At 52.5% G+C, this 17802-nt stretch overlaps 1 protein-coding gene and 1 long non-coding RNA gene across 7 annotated transcripts in view; one reads left to right on the plus strand and one right to left on the minus strand.

The window, feature by feature from the left end:
- Positions 1 to 8054, plus strand: part of PLS3 (plastin 3) — a 49484-nt gene extending 41430 nt beyond the window's left edge. For all 5 annotated transcript variants that reach the window (XM_068697227.1, XM_068697228.1, XM_068697229.1 and 2 more), the window contains 9 exons: positions 910 to 1052; positions 2096 to 2191; positions 2719 to 2914; positions 3499 to 3577; positions 4213 to 4327; positions 4470 to 4603; positions 5443 to 5566; positions 6138 to 6262; positions 6864 to 8054. In XM_068697227.1, the coding sequence (XP_068553328.1) occupies positions 910 to 1052; positions 2096 to 2191; positions 2719 to 2914; positions 3499 to 3577; positions 4213 to 4327; positions 4470 to 4603; positions 5443 to 5566; positions 6138 to 6262; positions 6864 to 6996 (1145 nt within the window). In that variant the 3' untranslated portion in view covers positions 6997 to 8054. The remainder of the gene's footprint in view (positions 1 to 909; positions 1053 to 2095; positions 2192 to 2718; positions 2915 to 3498; positions 3578 to 4212; positions 4328 to 4469; positions 4604 to 5442; positions 5567 to 6137; positions 6263 to 6863) is intronic.
- Positions 8055 to 10082: 2028 nt separating this feature from the next.
- LOC137863794 (uncharacterized) lies at positions 10083 to 17794 on the minus strand. Of its 2 annotated transcripts, none has more exons than XR_011101147.1 (5): positions 16417 to 17794; positions 14745 to 16226; positions 12614 to 14554; positions 10483 to 12423; positions 10083 to 10289 (listed from the first exon to the last, which is right to left on the minus strand). It is a non-coding gene; the product is annotated as an uncharacterized lncRNA (long non-coding RNA). The 2 variants fall into 2 exon arrangements; XR_011101146.1 differs by having other exon boundaries at positions 10083 to 10292.
- Positions 17795 to 17802: the final 8 nt, after the last annotated feature.

The raw sequence follows: 17802 nt of genomic DNA on the forward strand, positions 1-17802 counted from the left end.
GTGCTTTGCCTTGTCCCTGCACAGGGGTCTCTTAGGTGTTGCAGACCGCTTGATATGAAGCTGTTTTGTGTCCCGTCCCTGTGCTGTTGCCTTGAGGCTTGGACACATTTTACCTGGCAATGTCAAGCTAGGGGTGAGGTTGCAAAAGCTGCTTGCATTGTTTTAGGGTGATAGATCATCCTCCAAAAAGGAGGAGGCTTTCTGTTCTTCAGGAGCATGTTTTTAGTGACATGATTCTCCTCAAATCCTCTTTGCCCACTGTCCATGCCACAGCTGAGCTCTCACATCCTTCCCAGCCATGGGAGCATCGTGCTGCAGTAACCCCACTGTGCTTGCTTGGTCCTTTGAACAGCCTCCAAAACTGAAATTTCTCAGATAGTTCAGAGCACATGGATGGGAGGGGCTTCAGTGTCTTTTATCTAAGCTTCCTAATCCTGTCCTAGTGGTAAAGCTATTTACCTTAGACTTAAAAATCCTGGGTGAGTGAAGAAACCTCTAGCTGAAAAGGTGCTTATCATGGTTTCAAGCTGATGTTGTTTTTATGAATGAAACAGTGAATACGAAATCATTTGGAAACGTTTTTATCATTGAGATAGATGTATACTTGTATTTAGCTTACTGCCATCAACCTAAAAGGACTGTACATAAAATCCAGAGAATTTTGTTGCACGAGAAAATGGGAAATACTTTTTCTCATTTTTACAATGTTTTCTATATTGTTCATATTCTCTGTGGAACAACCCATTCAGGAAACTCCGCTAACACCCAAATTGTATTGACTTAACTGGTAGCTGGTTGTGTCCCCTCTCCCACTCTGAAATGTTCCTGAAGTTCTGACTCTGGGAGGGAGGTTTGCCTCTTTTGAAACTCATTTCTTCATTCTTCATCTTACAAGCATTTTTCTTCCAGCACTGGCTGCCTTACTTCGTGATGGTGAAAATCTGGAGGACCTTATGAAACTTTCCCCGGAAGAGCTGCTCCTAAGATGGGCCAACTTCCACTTGGAAAATGCAGGCTGGCACAAAATCAATAACTTCAGCTCAGATATCAAGGTATTGAGAACACTCCTGGCTGCGCATGCCTGGGAAAAAGCTGGGAGCAGGCCAGGGCTGTGTTTGCATGTGTATATGAGACCTTTAATCCATAAACAGGACCTTTCTTAACCTTAATACTCCAAATAGGTATAACAGGGGTTTCCAAAGGGTAGATTTAGGGTACCACACTGCTACTGTCTGTGGCCATTAGAATGAGCCCAGCATAGAATTGTCCAAGTGTTTACTCCCAGTGTGAGCACTATCCTGCAGCAAAACTGTTGTATGTTTTAATCAAGTAGCAAACTGGTATTTGTCGTATGTTTTTGAATGTTCTTAGTCAGTCTGTTTTGATGGAGCTAATCTGTACTGCAGCTCACATGGACAGGATGAAATAATTAGCCACATCCTTGTGGAGTGTGATTTCCACATGCTCCTTGCAGGTGGTGGCATTTCATCCAAACTGTCATGGTTTTAAGAGAGGAAGGGAAATAACAGCTGTTTTTTCAAGTGTGAGGTGTGGCTCTTTTCTCACTCTTTGCAGTAGTGAAAACCAGAGGGTGATGACTCCTGGTCGGTGTGGAGCTTTTTCACACTAACCCCCAGCAGGTTTCTGGAGCATATTTGCATAGCCAGTAATTGGGAGGAAGAGAAAGAAGATTGAAGTGGATTCTGGGGGAGAGGACTGTCAGGTTGGAAGGGGGTGGGGGGAAGATATTTGAGGCGTGTGTGTATGCATGTGTGTGTGCATACGCTTGTATTTCCAACTTCAAAACTGAAAAGTGACCGACACCAGTGTGCAACAAAGTCAGTATGCAGAGAGTTAAAACCCATAATTATTTGCCTTAAACACTTCTAACATTTTCCCTTTGCTTTCTTTTTTCTTGCTGCCTGGATTTCTGCCATCTTATTATTGTCTGTCAAGCTTACAGATTTTGGTAATTCAGTAAAGGTACTTACGCCAATTAGGCACAGTGTTTTGGTAAAGATGAGCTTGAAATGAATTGTTATGATGTATTCAGTGCTGTACAGGAGACCTGAGTTCTATTTCTCATCCATTTCAGGATTCTAGAGCTTATTTCCACCTTCTCAATCAAATTGCACCTAAAGGGCAGAAAGAAGGAGAGCCTCAGATCGATATTAACATGTCAGGTTTCAATGTAAGTATTCAGGCTGTTGTGTCTTTGTGCTGTATAGTTGCAAGCTACTTGTGACCCTGTAATTGCTCCATGACATCTAGGTAACCTGGTATCTTAATTTCAAGACCTTGTAAAGTGTCAGTGGATGTGTACATACCTTGGGTATGTTGTGATTTGTTGTTTTTAAGTGAGGCCTGGTCACTACATCCCAGTTAATATGTATGATTGAGAAATATTTTGGATTTTTGCTGCATTTGGGAGCATGCTGTATTCTAATTTTGAACCATCAAGTTCAAAAAGCATAAAACTTGCAAAGCATGCAAAATTGGAAGGGATCATGCTAGGAAAAGTAGAGACAAACCTGGACAAGTGTATCAACAGCAGCAGGGACTAGTGTGGATGCTTTGTCCCTTCATTTGATTAGCAACCGATGCCCAGTGAAGGCAGGTGGAGTTGTGACATTGCTCCAGGTAGCAGTCAGGAGCTTCCCATCTGCTTTGTAGCTTGATCTCTTCCCTGACAGATCTTCTCCACTGTGTCTCCGGCAGGAGAAGGACGACTTGCGAAGAGCAGAGTACATGCTTCAGCAGGCAGACCGGCTCGGGTGCCGGCAGTTTGTCACGCCGGCTGATGTGGTCAGTGGCAATCCCAAACTGAATCTGGCCTTTGTTGCAAACCTGTTCAACAAGTACCCAGCACTTACCAAGCCTGAAAACCAGGACATTGACTGGACTCTACTAGAAGGTGATGGCCTTATCAGTCACAAAAGTAGTACAGTACAGTACTCAAGTAAACACTTAGATTACAAGAGACTATGCCCAGCGGAGGCATTTCCGTTGAACACCTATGATTTGAGGTTTAAGTGCTGCAATGGTGGTTTACTCATTTGGGGCAGATGAGGAGGGTACCTGAGGGCCTGTTCAGCTGCAATTTCCTGATGCAGGCAAGAGCACCTTGGTAAAGCAGTGAGATGTTTGTAGCAGCACTAATTCTTGGCACAATTGGGATTAGAGAGTGAGTTAGCTAACTCCCATGTGAAAGACATTTTTGTTGCACTTTCTGCAAGAAAGTGCAAAAATCATAAAATCATTCAGCTTGGAAAAGGCCTCCAAAGATCATGTTCTTCTGAGGTCTGGTGAAATCAATCTGACATCCAAAACATGAGGTCAGGGCAATCTTCTTTGTTTGAAAAAGTTATGGCAGAAACAATCTCTTTCCACCAAAAAACTTTGAGGTATGCTGTTCAGCACTTACTGTCTTGCAAGGTGGGAAACCATACAGCTCTGAGCTTGATGAAAGTCTTATTGAACTCTCTTGCTTTCGTTCAGGAGAGACCCGTGAGGAACGGACTTTCCGTAACTGGATGAACTCCCTTGGTGTGAACCCCCATGTAAATCACCTCTATGGGTAAGCATTAGATTCTTGGGAGAGACCCAACCAACACAGATCAAAGTGGAGATGTGCCCACACCAGTGTCCTGTTGCCCACGGTCATGAGGAAAGAGTATAAGAAAGGGTGTTGGGGAATGGGCGATGCTCACTGTATCCTCCCTGCATCTTAGGGTTTCTGGGCCAGCTCTGGTTTTAAGGGCTGAAGGTGATTTGTTTATTTTTCCTCCCCCTTGCAAATTGGTACACTCAGATCCCAGTTAGAGCTTGAGCAAACTGCATTACAGCAACTGGACATAGATTCCCTGTCACCTAACTTTAGGGCTTGACTAAGGCATCCTAGTTAAGGAGGCAAGATATTCTGGACCCCGGTAGTCAATGGAGAAAGGTGGCTACTTCTGGTTTTTATGTAGCAAAATTCTTTTTGGGATCTGTTGCTGATTACCATGCTAAAACCTGTGTTAGCTTAGCAACTAGCTGGTGATAAACATGGAGCATTTCTTCTGCACTGAAAATTAAAAAATGTTTTGAAATTTTTTTCTTTTTAGGGTTGTTAAAATTACAACAACCTGTAAAGAGTATTAATTATTCGTGATGTTACAAAATCACTTAGATTGGGAAATAATCAGGCTTGATCAATGTTTTCCGTTTTAGTGATCTCCAAGATGCACTGGTAATACTACAATTATATGAAAAGATCAAAGTTCCTGTTGACTGGAATAAGGTTAACAAGCCTCCATACCCTAAGCTGGGAGCTAATATGAAAAAGGTGAGCATTTCAAAATACTTCGAAAGAAGCCATGGACACTAGGAGCAGAAGTAAACGTGCACTATCTAGAAATTCCTATTTGAGGCTTTCAGTCAAGAGTGTATTTGTGAATGATTTTTCTTTGAACTCTTTTCCGGTGTAGCTAGAAAACTGTAACTATGCTGTAGACCTGGGAAAGCATCCAGCCAAATTCTCCCTGGTTGGCATTGGAGGACAGGATCTGAATGACGGAAACCCAACGTTGACACTAGCCTTAGTCTGGCAGTTGATGAGAAGGTAGGTTTGATCTGATCAAACACATCAGCCTTGTGACTTCAGTACAGAGTTTGTGAAGGTTTTTGCCGGGTGTGTGAGATTTGTGCCTGCAGCAGTGGAACAGTTTACCCACAGAGGCTGTAAAACCTCTGTCCTTGGTGAGATTTCAAGACTCAGCTGGACAAAACTGTGGTAGAGCTGGTCTCGCTGCTGCATATGGGAGGCTGGAGCAGAGACAAGACCTCCAGTGAGTCTGTTGTCAGAGATGACCTCTCTCGCCTGCTTGAGGCTGACCCACGTGTAGCAACCAAGCTTAGCTGGCATGACTGTTCTAATGTTTAGCTGGAAATTGTGAAAGAGATATTCTGGGGCTGCTTCATAATCCCAATCAGAACCTGAAGGGGGGGAGGCACTTAACAAAATGAGGTATTAACTTTCTTCAGAACTAGACAAAATGATAATTCTAAGATGATGCAAATACCTAAGATATATCTGCATATTAGTTGCATATCAGCTCTGTATTTGGCAGTAGAGGCAAGAATGCTCGAGCAGATTAAACAGTACCTTCAGCCCATGCAATTTTGTGAGCTGCTATTACAAACTCAGGCGCTTCCCCTTAATTAGACTTCTTATTAGACTTTTTGACAGCGATCACACTTTAGATAGATGACTCCTTTTTTTGCTAAAGGGATAAAAAAAATAAGATAATAATAATAAAAAATAAAAAAATAAAAAAGCAGACCTGATACTACGTGAATGCTTGCCATGCTGCCATGGGCTTGCATCACATCCGGGCAGTATGCTTGCTGGGTCTTAGCCCAGGCTCTGAGCCTCATCTTGTTCTTTCTGTCTGTGCTCAGGTACACGCTGAACGTCCTCGAGGACCTGGGTGACGGTCAGAAAGCCAACGATGACATTATAGTCAGCTGGGTAAACCAGACCCTGAAAGAAGCTGGCAAGTCCACCTCCATCCAGAACTTCAAGGTGCAGGTTCCCCTCTTGCATCCAAAAGGAGAGGGGTGCCCCAAAAGGATTTATTTGGCTGCAGCAGGACATGTTCAAGATGGGGTTTTACACAAGACAGGTTGCAGCCTGTGCTGGGAACAAAGTGGCTTCAAGCTACCAGAGAGGAGACTTTCAGAACCCCCTAGTGGGGAACACTGGTGGAGCAAGAGAGTTGACGGGGTGTCAGAAGAGGGGAGGAGTATGGTTGGCCTGTGGGGCAGGGGTGGGGTCCAAGATACCAGCAAGCATTGAGGCTGGAGCTGCTGTTGTAGGTTGGCATTGTCCCCTGGGGTCAGATCAGTGGGGGTGGCTGTAAACACTTTGCATTTTCACACCACTTAGTACAAGATTAGGACTCCAATTTACTCTGTTACCAAAGGAGAAGCCTCACTTTTGTTTGTGCTCCAGCTGGAGTAATCACTCAGTGCTGCCTGGAAATAGCTTGTTTAAAGTTTGTTTTGTTGTACATTGCAGAGCAGCTGAATTGAGGTGAGAAGTAATCATAAGGATGAGACATTTGTGTTTACTTTTCTCTGCTTGTATTCTCTAGGACAAGACTATCAGTACAAGCTTGGCAGTGGTGGATTTAATTGATGCTATACAGCCTGGCTGCATCAACTATGACCTTGTAAAGACTGGTCATCTGTCAGAAGATGACAAACAGAATAATGCTAAGTAAGTTAACTATCTGAAAAGCCACATTGCATTGGGAGAGTACACCTACTATGCTGTGACTTGCAAGAGTTGCAAGTTGCAAGAGTTTTTACTGCTTTACTGCAGTTTTCAAACACTGAACCTTTTAGACTGGCATGACTGACAAACACAGCAATTCGATTTCAAGAAGCACTGCCTGAGTACTAGTTGGTTGGACTCTTGCCTGTTGAGAGGAACACAGAACAGCCCAAGCACTGATCTAGCAACGATCTCTGTTTCTCGCCTGTTTGTTCAGGCTTATGAATGCTCAGCCAGTGGCTCAGGGGTTTGAGACTTGAAGCCTAGTCTGTCTCTCGTCTTGTTGAATCATCAGAGGTTATCAAATTTGAAGTATGCCTGTGAAATCATGGCTTTGAACTGTGTGTTCTGCGACTATTCTGCAGTGGTAGAATGACAGGAAGTTTTCTTGCACATAATACTTGCTTGATTATTCCTAAAAAGCAAGCAGAAGAGGGAATGTAAATGTTAGCTGATGAGTCCTTGATTATGAATTCTGGCTATTAGCCCTATCAAATACTAATTATACCTTTTAATAACGTGCTCCTCTTTCCATGGCAAATAGGTATGCTGTGTCCATGGCAAGAAGAATTGGTGCCCGAGTCTATGCTCTTCCAGAAGATCTTGTGGAGGTGAAACCGAAGATGGTCATGACCGTGTTTGCCTGCTTGATGGGCAGAGGAATGAAGCGAGTATAAAAGGGTTGATCCATGTAAAAATTAAACAACAAAACACAACAAAAACCCAACCTGCCACCCTGGGTGCATGAGTAGCAGACCAGCTGTGTCCACGCTGAAATGCTGTTGGCCTAGGAACTGTTGAAGTTCAAAGGACGTTGTTTTGCTTTGCGAGACAAACTCGTACCAAAATTCTCAGGGAGAGGAGTTTTAACCAACAGATGTGCTCTTTTCCCAAATGAAAGTTTGATTTATCAAGAGCTCACAGAAATGCATTCATAACAGACCAGCACCTTGAACGCTGCTCTGGAGCTGTTTTCACCACGTTATTTCTCTGATGCTTGGTGTTGTCCCCACCCCACCTCACCCCCGAGGGCTCTTGAGGTGGTCAGTATGAGTTGTAATGGGAATGGATCTTATTTCTTTCTGCAATCCAGCTTAATTGCTGTCATTTGGTCCAAGTGCATTCTGGGTTTGACCACTTCCTTAACTTTGCAAACAAAGCTACCATACAAGTTGGGACCTACAGACCAGCTCGCAATGCTAAATGAGAAATGTGTTTTGGAAGATGGATCTTCTGGTATTCTCTGTACATGGTGCTTCTTTTTATACATCTAACTATTTTGATTACTTTACAAATAAAGCATAGCAGTTTTTTCTCTTGCTGCTTATAAAAAAAGAAAGGGGGGTTGTTTGTATTTTTATGTTAGACTATATATGAGAATACCACCATCCTTGGACTGCACACAGTAACGTGATACCATGTTGCTGATGGCACAGTTGCACCTGAGAATGGAAGTGAATGCATTTTTGTATGCATCTTGGTTCAGTTGTGTGTACTTAGAACATAATTTTTACAAAAATCTGCATGAAAAATATAACTTTTTTTTATTTAAAATGTTGTTGGATATAAAACCATACTACATTGTGGGGAGGTTTTGTGCAGGGAAGAGGCAAATGTCATGAACAGCAGGGTTCAATAAACTGAACAGCAAATGCGCTGGAATATAAAATTATTTTTACAGAAAAAATGAAGTGTTGTCGCCAAAGAAGGAAGATTCTGTATCCATAGGAGTTAATATTATCTTGCTTTGGCAAGCTGTTTGCTAGATTTTGAGATCATATTGCTATTCTGAGCTATTCAAAATGATGTAATATGGTGGCAAAGCATTAGTTGAAATAAAAAAAGACATTTAAATCCAGGGTTCTCTCCTTATTTACACTGTCCCAGCATCGAAGCCTGTTGTCAGATATTTTTAGCAGTGCTTTGGTTGCTTTCTGTATGTTGCAGCAGGTCCCACTGATCTGTAAGATCCCTAGAATTAGGGTGTACTTGAGGGGGTGAGGAGGAGGGTGGTTTTGTGTTTTTTTTTCCTTTTTCAGTTGTGAGTGATTTTTAATTGGCAGTGTTTTTGTGAGGCGTTATCTTTATGATAGCTTCTCTAAAACATTACTCTCGAACTTGTGACTTACTGCGTGGCTGAAGATAATGGCCGAAGGTGTAGGGGAAAAGCCCCATCACGGCAAACCCTAGGAAAAGTAGGAGAAAAGGTTGTACCCATTCAGGCTCATGACCAGAGAGCCCAGGTCAGTGGAGGGGGGAGGGTGCGATAGTGGCAGCTGACACAAATCAGAACAGCAGAGAGATTGAAGAGAGGACAGCAAGAAGCAAAGGGGAGGTTTTCCTGCAACTTCCCAAAGTGCTTGAAGCTGAGGAAAATGAGGATTGTACTGAAACCCCTGAACTGAAGCGGAAACATTGCATACAAAAGGTAAATAAAAAATGTATTGACCGTTTAATACTTGGCATGAATCTAATCACAAATCTGATAAGCAGGAAGATGCAGCATGTGTTGTTTGGTGTTGCTTTGTTGTGCAGCAGCCCTGGTTTGTCCGTTCACTGGTACCGCAGTAATAGCAAAATTTGGACTTAACATGCTCATGTGAGGTTGCTGTTGTCAAAATGTCCTCTTTTACCAAGCTAATGAGAGGTAAGAGAAAAAGTAAACCTTTTATTGTTGAAAACACATAAAATTCCTCTAAAGTCAGGGACAGATGCGGTATGTCTGTCACACCTCCTATTACCTCCTCTTATGAGCAGTTAGTAAACATGTTTTTGTGTGTTTTTCTTTAAGAAAAATTAATTTGGTAAGGACAATGACCATTTAATACTTGGCACAAATTGATCATGAATCTGATGCAGAAGCAGATAAAAGATGTTATTTCATTGTGCAGCCCCAGTGTGTCCATTGGCTGTTGCTGATGTAACAGCAAAGGCTGGACTTCCTCTGCACTCTACAAGAGCTTTCTCTTGACAAAAAATGCATTTTTGTGCATTTTCAGCAAGACGCCAGTGTTTTGCACCACCACCACCACTTCCCAGTGGGGCTTTAGCCCACCTTCACCAACGTAAGCTCACTATGTCCACTTACGCTTGTGTGGAGTTGCCTGCAGTTCCAACTGAAGATAAAATATATCACTGCTATGCTTCTGCGCTGTCAGCCGACAACTTCCATTACACCACAATGATAACAGTGCAGCAAAATTAGAAAGGAACTCTGGAGAACACCAACATTCATACCATGTGATAGCCACATTAGTACTACCTTCCCCTACTACCCAATGAGAAACAACACACTGAAATGCCATTGCCTTTGAGCATCACATCTTCACACCAACGGAACAATATCCCCTAACTGCAGCTGTAAAGCTTTCACTTACACAGTATGACGACCACACTACTGAAGCAAAGTGGACAAAGACATGACAGTGATGTCATAAACTATCTACTAATCATATTTTTGGTATTAAGTAACACAGCTGTGGGTGAAAGAAACACTGAAAAAAATACGACAGTAGTGTTTTTCATGATGCAGATTTTACAGTAGAAGATGGTTATGAGTCTATAAAATGTGATGTTACAGCAGCAAAGTTGGTAATTACTATCTAAACTGTTCTAAGTGCTTTTTTTTTTTTTGGCGGAGGGAAAGAGGGATGTTTCCATGGATGCAAGATGATCATTAAGTGTCAAAAATTCCCAATCAAAAACTTAAAACTGTTTTGACAGTACTTCAAATTTTACAGTTTTAAACAACAAAAACCCAATATTGGATTTCTTAAATGTACTTTATTTTACCATATTGCATTAATTACAAATGATTGACAAATGATATCCATTTCAGACAAACACTTCTTCATCACCTCTTCCTTATATTTCCATATCATGCCTCTCCCTCTTCTCTTCTTCTTCGTCGCTCTTGCCTCGCAGTGCAGGTCCACACGACGCCTCCCTCTTCTTTCTTCCCCACCGGCTGCTGCTGCAAAGGAAGGACGAGACGCTTAGACCAACTCCTGAGCACCAACTCCTCTGCCTGGCGGATATGGGGAGCCCCGTCCCTGGAGAGAGCTCCCCACAGCACTGCCTGGCCCCTGGCTCAGCCCTGCCACCCTCCAGACCAGACACCCAGACAGCCCCTGACAAAAACAGCGGAAATGAGCTTTTCTCACCTGAGGGACGCGCAGCAGAGCTCCAGCCGGTGCTGGAGCTGGGCTCGGAGGCGGGCACCCTGGGCAAACGGAGCTGGGCAGGCAAAGCAGCGGCCAGACAGGCTGCACCCCTGCTTACAGGGGGCTCGAGCCGCTGCCTGGACCGCAAAGTGCCCGGGACGCCAGGGCACTGGCTGGGCCCCGAGTTACGGGGCAGCCCTGGTCCCAAAGGCAAACGGAGGCTCCTTCTCTCCGATTCCGGGGCACCCTGACCGCGAACCCGCTAACGGGACGGTCACCCCACACCGGCTGCCAGCGGAGCACAAAGGCTCCCAGACCCGCACCCCTGATTACAGGCAGGTCGACACCCAGGGAGCCCCAGAGCTCGGCCTTCCCCCACACCAGCAGGAACGACTTCTCAGCAGCCAGGCGGTGGAGCGGCACGGCCAAAGGCCGGGGGCCGGGACCCCAGCCCCGAGTACGGGGAGGGCACGCCCGGCCCCTCCACACAACTTGGCCCCGTGCCTCTGAAAGGCCGGGGCCACAGGTGCCCGCCCCCCTGATTACAGCGGGGGCCCTACAGGCGCCTCCTGTCCAGGGCAGGGGACACGCACAGCCCTGCCTACAGGGCGGTCCCCCCACGCCTCACCGCCTTCCAAGAAAGCCCCATGGAGCACGAGGCTCCGGCCTAGGCCCGACGGACGGGCTGGCCCTCCTGGCTGCAGCACAACACCACGTCTTCAGGAGCCCAGGGAGACACCTCCGCGCCAACTGCGCGCACGTCACCCCAACCAAAAGCAACGCCAAAGGCGATGGGACTATGCCCGCCTTCCGGCACAACACTTCCTCAGCCGGCCCCCTCCGATGGGGCGATGCTGGGGTTGTTCCTGCTGGCTGGCTAAAGCAGCCGGCTGCGGCACTGCCGCCACCTCCGCCCTGCTTACAGGGGGAGCTCGGGCTGCTCCTGGGGACAGAGGGCTCCAGGGCTCGTGACACACACCCCGACTACGGGGCGTCACACTGGCAGGGCGCCAGAAGGACAGGCGCAGACCCAGGCCCTGGCTACAGGCTGGTCTGCTACCAAGGAAGTGGCTTGGCCCTGTCCTAGGAAATAAGGGGCGAGTCCAGACTCAACCCTCGGCTCGGGGCCTGAAAGGGGACCCCCCTGCATCTGCACACAGCCCTGCGTTCCCTTCTGGGAAGCCAAAGCTAAGCAAGCTGCAGCTTTTTTTATTTTTAACAGGGGCCTAGAGGACGGGCTCACTCACACACCCCGACAAGGACAGGGAGAGGGAGAAGAGGGAGAGGGCCAGGGCCAGGGGCAAACTTGGCTTTCCACAAGAGACAGGGAACTCCGTGCAGACACCATCCAGAGCGGGCCGGGGGGCAACCCCTACCCACGAGCAGGCCAGGAGAGCCTCAGACCCACCCCATCGGGGCTGCATGCCGTGACACACACCCCGCCTACGGGGCGTCACGCTGGCCGCAGGCAGAAAGCCGCCAGGGCCGCAGGAGTCGGGTGGGCAAAACGGCCCTCCCCTGCTTACAGGGTGGCCTTGGGGTCCAGAGAGCTCCAGTTCCCCCTCGGGTGCGGAGACAGTGGCGCTCACCCTCCTTACAGGGTTGACACTCTCTCCAGGCAGCCAAAGGAGCAGCGTGGCAAAAGGCCGACTAAAGCAAAAGACCTGAGCCCTGCTTACAGGGAGGTCGCCCAGCGCAAAGCCGGCCAGGACACCAAAGGTGCCGGCCATGCTCTTCTTACGTGTCTGCAGACCTCTCGACCGGGACGGCCTTTTGCCCAGAGTGCCTTTCTCTTTGCTCCTCTGCTCCTCTTCTTCGTCACTCTTGCCTCGCAGTGCAGGTCCACACGACGCATCCCTCTTCTCCTCTTCTTCGTCGCTCTTGCCTCGCAGTGCAGGTCCACACGACGCCTCCCTCTTCTTTCTTCCCCACCGGCTGCTGCTGCAAAGGAAGGACGAGACGCTTAGACCAACTCCTGAGCACCAACTCCTCTGCCTGGCGGATATGGGGAGCCCCGTCCCCGGAGAGAGCTCCCCACAGCACTGCCTGGCCCCTGGCTCAGCCCTGCCACCCTCCAGACCAGACACCCAGACAGCCCCTGACAAAAACAGCGGAAATGAGCTTTTCTCACCTGAGGGACGCGCAGCAGAGCTCCAGCCGGTGCTGGAGCTGGGCTCGGAGGCGGGCACCCTGGGCAAACGGAGCTGGGCAGGCAAAGCAGCGGCCAGACAGGCTGCACCCCTGCTTACAGGGGGCTCGAGCCGCTGCCTGGACCGCAAAGTGCCCGGGACGCCAGGGCACTGGCTGGGCCCCGAGTTACGGAGCAGCCCTGGTCCCAAAGGCAAACGGAGGCTCCTTCTCTCCGATTCCGGGGCACCCTGACCGCGAACCCGCTAACGGGACGGTCACCCCACACCGGCTGCCAGCGGAGCACAAAGGCTCCCAGACCCGCACCCCTGATTACAGGCAGGTCGACACCCAGGGAGCCCCAGAGCTCGGCCTTCCCCCACACCAGCAGGAACGACTTCTCAGCAGCCAGGCGGTGGAGCGGCACGGCCAAAGGCCGGGGGCCGGGACCCCAGCCCCGAGTACGGGGAGGGCACGCCCGGCCCCTCCACACAACTCGGCCCCGCGCCTCTGAAAGGCCGGGGCCACAGGTGCCCGCCCCCCTGATTACAGCGGGGGCCCTACAGGCGCCTCCTGTCCAGGGCAGGGGACACGCACAGCCCTGCCTACAGGGCGGTCCCCCCACGCCTCACCGCCTTCCAAGAAAGCCCCATGGAGCACGAGGCTCCGGCCTAGGCCCGACGGACGGGCTGGCCCTCCTGGCTGCAGCACAACACCACGTCTTCAGGAGCCCAGGGAGACACCTCCGCGCCAACTGCGCGCACGTCACCCCAACCAAAAGCAACGCCAAAGGCGATGGGACTATGCCCGCCTTCCGGCACAACACTTCCTCAGCCGGCCCCCTCCGATGGGGCGATGCTGGGGTTGTTCCTGCTGGCTGGCTAAAGCAGCCGGCTGCGGCACTGCCGCCACCTCCGCCCTGCTTACAGGGGGAGCTCGGGCTGCTCCTGGGGACAGAGGGCTCCAGGGCTCGTGACACACACCCCGACTACGGGGCGTCACACTGGCAGGGCGCCAGAAGGACAGGCGCAGACCCAGGCCCTGGCTACAGGCTGGTCTGCTACCAAGGAAGTGGCTTGGCCCTGTCCTAGGAAATAAGGGGCGAGTCCAGACTCAACCCTCGGCTCGGGGCCTGAAAGGGGACCCCCCTGCATCTGCACACAGCCCTGCGTTCCCTTCTGGGAAGCCAAAGCTAAGCAAGCTGCAGCTTTTTTTATTTTTAACAGGGGCCTAGAGGACGGGCTCACTCACACACCCCGACAAGGACAGGGAGAGGGAGAAGAGGGAGAGGGCCAGGGCCAGGGGCAAACTTGGCTTTCCACAAGAGACAGGGAACTCCGTGCAGACACCATCCAGAGCGGGCCGGGGGGCAACCCCTACCCACGAGCAGGCCAGGAGAGCCTCAGACCCACCCCATCGGGGCTGCATGCCGTGACACACACCCCGCCTACGGGGCATCACGCTGGCCGCAGGCAGAAAGCCGCCAGGGCCGCAGGAGTCGGGTGGGCAAAACGGCCCTCCCCTGCTTACAGGGTGGCCTTGGGGTCCAGAGAGCTCCAGTTCCCCCTCGGGTGCGGAGACAGTGGCGCTCACCCTCCTTACAGGGTTGACACTCTCTCCAGGCAGCCAAAGGAGCAGCGTGGCAAAAGGCCGACTAAAGCAAAAGACCTGAGCCCTGCTTACAGGGAGGTCGCCCAGCGCAAAGCCGGCCAGGACACCAAAGGTGCCGGCCATGCTCTTCTTACGTGTCTGCAGACCTCTCGACCGGGACGGCCTTTTGCCCAGAGTGCCTTTCTCTTTGCTCCTCTGCTCCTCTTCTTCGTCACTCTTGCCTCGCAGTGCAGGTCCACACGACGCATCCCTCTTCTCCTCTTCTTCGTCGCTCTTGCCTCGCAGTGCAGGTCCACACGACGCCTCCCTCTTCTTTCTTCCCCACCGGCTGCTGCTGCAAAGGAAGGACGAGACGCTTAGACCAACTCCTGAGCACCAACTCCTCTGCCTGGCGGATATGGGGAGCCCCGTCCCCGGAGAGAGCTCCCCACAGCACTGCCTGGCCCCTGGCTCAGCCCTGCCACCCTCCAGACCAGACACCCAGACAGCCCCTGACAAAAACAGCGGAAATGAGCTTTTCTCACCTGAGGGACGCGCAGCAGAGCTCCAGCCGGTGCTGGAGCTGGGCTCGGAGGCGGGCACCCTGGGCAAACGGAGCTGGGCAGGCAAAGCAGCGGCCAGACAGGCTGCACCCCTGCTTACAGGGGGCTCGAGCCGCTGCCTGGACCGCAAAGTGCCCGGGACGCCAGGGCACTGGCTGGGCCCCGAGTTACGGAGCAGCCCTGGTCCCAAAGGCAAACGGAGGCTCCTTCTCTCCGATTCCGGGGCACCCTGACCGCGAACCCGCTAACGGGACGGTCACCCCACACCGGCTGCCAGCGGAGCACAAAGGCTCCCAGACCCGCACCCCTGATTACAGGCAGGTCGACACCCAGGGAGCCCCAGAGCTCGGCCTTCCCCCACACCAGCAGGAACGACTTCTCAGCAGCCAGGCGGTGGAGCGGCACGGCCAAAGGCCGGGGGCCGGGACCCCAGCCCCGAGTACGGGGAGGGCACGCCCGGCCCCTCCACACAACTCGGCCCCGCGCCTCTGAAAGGCCGGGGCCACAGGTGCCCGCCCCCCTGATTACAGCGGGGGCCCTACAGGCGCCTCCTGTCCAGGGCAGGGGACACGCACAGCCCTGCCTACAGGGCGGTCCCCCCACGCCTCACCGCCTTCCAAGAAAGCCCCATGGAGCACGAGGCTCCGGCCTAGGCCCGACGGACGGGCTGGCCCTCCTGGCTGCAGCACAACACCACGTCTTCAGGAGCCCAGGGAGACACCTCCGCGCCAACTGCGCGCACGTCACCCCAACCAAAAGCAACGCCAAAGGCGATGGGACTATGCCCGCCTTCCGGCACAACACTTCCTCAGCCGGCCCCCTCCGATGGGGCGATGCTGGGGTTGTTCCTGCTGGCTGGCTAAAGCAGCCGGCTGCGGCACTGCCGCCACCTCCGCCCTGCTTACAGGGGGAGCTCGGGCTGCTCCTGGGGACAGAGGGCTCCAGGGCTCGTGACACACACCCCGACTACGGGGCGTCACGCTGGCCGCAGGCAGAAAGCCGCCAGGGCCGCAGGAGTCGGGTGGGCAAAACGGCCCTCCCCTGCTTACAGGGTGGCCTTGGGGTCCAGAGAGCTCCAGTTCCCCCTCGGGTGCGGAGACAGTGGCGCTCACCCTCCTTACAGGGTTGACACTCTCTCCAGGCAGCCAAAGGAGCAGCGTGGCAAAAGGCCGACTAAAGCAAAAGACCTGAGCCCTGCTTACAGGGAGGTCGCCCAGCGCAAAGCCGGCCAGGACACCAAAGGTGCTGGCCATGCTCTTCTTACGTGTCTGCAGACCTCTCGACCGGGACGGCCTTTTGCCCAGAGTGCCTTTCTCTTTGCTCCTCTGCTCCTCTTCTTCGTCACTCTTGCCTCGCAGTGCAGGTCCACACGACGCCTCCCTCTTCTCCTCTTCTTCGTCGCTCTTGCCTCGCAGTGCAGGTCCACACGACGCCTCCCTCTTCTTTCTTCCCCACCGGCTGCTGCTGCAAAGGAAGGACGAGACGCTTAGACCAACTCCTGAGCACCAACTCCTCTGCCTGGCGGATATGGGGAGCCCCGTCCCCGGAGAGAGCTCCCCACAGCACCGCCTGGCCCCTGGCTCAGCCCTGCCACCCTCCAGACCAGACACCCAGACAGCCCCTGACAAAAACAGCGGAAATGAGCTTTTCTCACCTGAGGGACGCGCAGCAGAGCTCCAGCCGGTGCTGGAGCTGGGCTCGGAGGCGGGCACCCTGGGCAAACGGAGCTGGGCAGGCAAAGCAGCGGCCAGACAGGCTGCACCCCTGCTTACAGGGGGCTCGAGCCGCTGCCTGGACCGCAAAGTGCCCGGGACGCCAGGGCACTGGCTGGGCCCCGAGTTACGGGGCAGCCCTGGTCCCAAAGGCAAACGGAGGCTCCTTCTCTCCGATTCCGGGGCACCCTGACCGCGAACCCGCTAACGGGACGGTCACCCCACACCGGCTGCCAGCGGAGCACAAAGGCTCCCAGACCCGCACCCCTGATTACAGGCAGGTCGACACCCAGGGAGCCCCAGAGCTCGGCCTTCCCCCACACCAGCAGGAACGACTTCTCAGCAGCCAGGCGGTGGAGCGGCACGGCCAAAGGCCGGGGGCCGGGACCCCAGCCCCGAGTACGGGGAGGGCACGCCCGGCCCCTCCACACAACTCGGCCCCGCGCCTCTGAAAGGCCGGGGCCACAGGTGCCCGCCCCCCTGATTACAGCGGGGGCCCTACAGGCGCCTCCTGTCCAGGGCAGGGGACACGCACAGCCCTGCCTACAGGGCGGTCCCCCCACGCCTCACCGCCTTCCAAGAAAGCCCCATGGAGCACGAGGCTCCGGCCTAGGCCCGACGGACGGGCTGGCCCTCCTGGCTGCAGCACAACACCACGTCTTCAGGAGCCCAGGGAGACACCTCCGCGCCAACTGCGCGCACGTCACCCCAACCAAAAGCAACGCCAAAGGCGATGGGACTATGCCCGCCTTCCGGCACAACACTTCCTCAGCCGGCCCCCTCCGATGGGGCGATGCTGGGGTTGTTCCTGCTGGCTGGCTAAAGCAGCCGGCTGCGGCACTGCCGCCTCCTCCGCCCTGCTTACAGGGGGAGCTCGGGCTGCTCCTGGGGACAGAGGGCTCCAGGGCTCGTGACACACACCCCGCCTACGGGGCGTCACGCTGGCCGCAGGCAGAAAGCCGCCAGGGCCGCAGGAGTCGGGTGGGCAAAACGGCCCTCCCCTGCTTACAGGGTGGCCTTGGGGTCCAGAGAGCTCCAGTTCCCCCTCGGGTGCGGAGACAGTGGCGCTCACCCTCCTTACAGGGTTGACACTCTCTCCAGGCAGCCAAAGGAGCAGCGTGGCAAAAGGCCGACTAAAGCAAAAGACCTGAGCCCTGCTTACAGGGAGGTCGCCCAGCGCAAAGCCGGCCAGGACACCAAAGGTGCCGGCCATGCTCTTCTTACGTGTCTGCAGACCTCTCGACCGGGACGGCCTTTTGCCCAGAGTGCCTTTCTCTTTGCTCCTCTGCTCCTCTTCTTCGTCGCTCTTGCCTCGCAGTGCAGGTCCA

This window comes from Anas acuta, chromosome 13, assembly GCF_963932015.1.
Source record: "Anas acuta chromosome 13, bAnaAcu1.1, whole genome shotgun sequence".
In the NCBI taxonomy this organism is placed as follows: domain Eukaryota; kingdom Metazoa; phylum Chordata; class Aves; order Anseriformes; family Anatidae; genus Anas; species Anas acuta.